Consider the following 3,234-nt stretch of genomic DNA (forward strand, 5'->3'; position numbering starts at 1 on the left):
GGAATCTGTTCACTATCTTCTGAGCTATTACTGAAACACAATGGCAGAAAGACACAGGATAGCGAATGCGCCTCAAAAACAATTCTCTAAGTCATCATTTTTAATAATAAGATTCCCAATTGCATGTAGTCTGGAAGGCAATACCCGACAATAGCCACTGGGGAAAATCTGTCTTCACACATTGCCACAGACCAGATCAAATCAACTTAGGCAGACAGGACGAATGCAGAATTTGTGCATGAAAGCTGAAGTTTCTTCACCTGCAATACTCTGTCCTTGAGCTACGCTCTAGTTTTACTGGACATGTTACCTCAGTATTCAGCTTCAGTTAAAGAGTTTCTTGCTTCGCACCAGAAAAAGTACATGTGCCTTCAGCAAATCCTACTGCTTTGATGTCTATCAAAACCAACTACCTCTTAATCCTGACCCGTCTTGGTCTGCAGAGAGGTTCTTTCCTCCAAACCTCAGGGAGGTTACTTTCTTTTCCCCAAAGAGAAGGTCAAAGGAGTTTCCTAGCACCTTTCAGTAAGGCATTTGGTTAACACTGTCCTTCTGCCCCATAGCTGAATGCAGATTTTTACTCCTGCCTCTTACCAGGCTAGCAGGCATGGAGCTGTCAGACTAGATACTGCTTCTGACCTTGTGCCAGAGAGAATACACCCCACCACGCAGGGATCCACATGTGGGACAGTAAACCATCCAAAATGAAGGAAAAAAAGAAGGCGATAGCCAAATCTCCAAACCAAAGAGAGGGAAGACAGGATGTCAACTACTCAGATACACAGAACTGGTGACAGAGAGGGCCCACCTGCTCAGCTTGGCCTGCAGCTCCGCCGTGTAGCCCGCTGTTTGCGTCACATGTACCAGCAGAGTAACTACTGCTGTAGCTCGCTGGACAGACAACTCAATCACAGGGTTCTTCCGATGGCAAGTGCTGAGCAACTCAGGAAGGGACTGCAGTATCCTCACCAGCACAGGATAGAGATCCCTATAGCATGAATCACAGAATAGATGAGGTTGGAAAAGGTCTCTGGAGATCATCTATACTTCAACTCCCTGCTCAAGACAGGTCAGTTAGAGCAAGTTTGCTCAGGAACATGTCCAGTTGGATCCTGAGTGTGTTCAAGGATGGAGAGTCCACAACCTTCCTGTGCAACCTGCTCTAGTGTTTGATTGCCTTCACAGTAAAAAAAAAAAAAGTTTCTTACACACAAGTAAAATTTCCTGTATTTCCATTTGTGCCCATTGTTTCTTGTCCTTCCACTTTATAACACTGGAAGAAACTGGCTCTATCTTCCTTATGCCCTTCTGTCACATATTTATAAAGATTGCTAAAATGAGATTATGAGAACCATCACCAAAATAACAAAAATAAACAGACATGGAAAAAAAATGACAAAGGAAGGATATTGTCATTCCAAATTCATCTCAATGGGACCTACCTAATACTCTGCCTCCAAGCATTCTGATCATCTCTTGGAAAAACTACTTCCATTTTACTGTTGTTTTCCTAGTTCTCAAACTCTCAAAGTATCCACAGTTACAATCATACAGATTTAAGGAATCTGCTGCTGTTTCTCTTTCATCAACATTATTTACAGTGCTAAAAAGTTATATACAGTTTTTACTCTTTATTAACCAATACATTTGATTGGGCTGGAGAATACAAAATGCTGTTGCGGAGAGAGAATCTCCTTTCTGATTCTTAATAACGGCCTCCTCTTTATTCCTCTTCAGAGCAACTCCATAGCCATCTCTGTGCTTCCAAGTCAGTGCAACTACAGGAAGAAGATTCAATGCTCGAGGTAGGTCACATTTATCCCAGTGCAGATTTTGACAGTCAAGCACAAGAACTTGTACTGAACTGAAAGTCTGTGTAGCATGCAGTTTGTCTGCATCAGTCTGCCTCACTTCACATGCACACTGGTGACTGCTACCCACAGACTGCCTTTAGATCAGATTCAATCCTAGGTGTGCTGCAAACTACGTGTCTTGATGTCACACAAGCACAGATTATTCATGCCTTCAAGGGGAAAAAGATGCAGCCCTAAAAAGTCAGGGTGATCTCCCATAGTACAGATAATAAACAACAAAATACCACTGCTTAAACACAGGAGAGAAAAAACAAGCAGAAAAAGACAATCCTAAACACAAATACCTTTAGAAACTGTGGGTTTTACTGCAGGAGGCCAGAGAAAGGGAGGTAAGACTCCCTGAAGGGAGTAGAGACTGAGCCTGGAGATGTCTATATTTGCTCCTGTGGAGCAGGATGTCCATTTTCTCTGTTGTGCCCTCCACCCCCATGTCTCCAGCTTTGGGCTGTACCTGTAGAGATCACAGGCCTGACCATAGCCAGCAGCCACAGCCCACAACCGGAAGGCTTCGGTGCTTAGCCTGATGGCTTCTTCCCTTGGTAGGAGCAGGTCCAGCGGGTTTTCAGCTATAAATCGACTTAACCGACCTTTCATTGCAAATTTGTTAAGCTGTAACACAAACAAACAAGAAAAGAATGAATAACAAAAAATACAAAAGGGATAAGAGACATCAGTTGAGTGCATCATTATCTCATTACTCTGACATACCAGAAGAGCTGCAGATTTCAGTTCAGCTCATTCTAAGCTCCTCTTGCACTGTTCACATCTGTCTTTATCTTGTGTAATCTTAAGTGTACTACAAAGGATCAGTAAATGGTCAACGACTATTAAGAGAGAAGTATTCCTGGAAGGGATACCTAGGTGTTACCTAATCCATTCCTAACACAAATCAGCTATACCTAAATCATTCCTGACAGCAGTTTGTCTAGCCCACACACACTCTTGTTTTGGATGCTCTCTGCAGCAGTTCACTGATTTTTTTTTTAAAAACATGTAATTATCCTTCTTTAAGTAGTCATAAATAGAACTCTATTAGTCAAGATTATATGTAAAGATATATCTTATGAAAAACATTGTATACAAAGAATTGATGCCAATATTCTGTTTGGGAGGTCACACTAAATGGCTTTCAGAGGTCCTACAACCTAAATCTTTCCACAATTCTGTGTTTATTTTATAAAAAGGGTACCTCTTGCCTATTATTTTTATAAGATTATAGAATTTTGATGCCTTGGAAATGTTCTGAGATTATTTTAGTATTGAATTAAGCATGACATGACTCATTTGCAGTTCTCTAGAAATAATTTTTATCCTCCCCAACAACTGGGTATTTTTGCTTAACCATAAAAAAGAGCTTCTC

General features: G+C 41.2%; 1 protein-coding gene across 1 annotated transcript in view; it reads right to left on the bottom strand.

Annotated features, from left to right (window-relative positions):
- Positions 1 to 5: 5 nt before the first annotated feature.
- LOC104168045 (RNA polymerase II-associated protein 1-like) overlaps positions 6 to 3,234 on the bottom strand; it is a gene marked incomplete at its 3' end in the record, with an annotated part of 23,707 nt that continues 20,478 nt past the window's right edge. Inside the window, exons 14-16 of the mRNA XM_009708488.1 lie at positions 2,326 to 2,483; positions 809 to 988; positions 6 to 30 (exon numbers count right to left, since the gene is read on the bottom strand). Coding sequence (XP_009706790.1) covers positions 6 to 30; positions 809 to 988; positions 2,326 to 2,483 — 363 coding nt within the window. The remainder of the gene's footprint in view (positions 31 to 808; positions 989 to 2,325; positions 2,484 to 3,234) is intronic.

The sequence above is a fragment of the Cariama cristata genome, unplaced genomic scaffold (genome assembly GCF_000690535.1).
Source record: "Cariama cristata isolate BGI_N322 unplaced genomic scaffold, ASM69053v1 scaffold23829, whole genome shotgun sequence".
Lineage (NCBI taxonomy): Eukaryota > Metazoa > Chordata > Aves > Cariamiformes > Cariamidae > Cariama > Cariama cristata.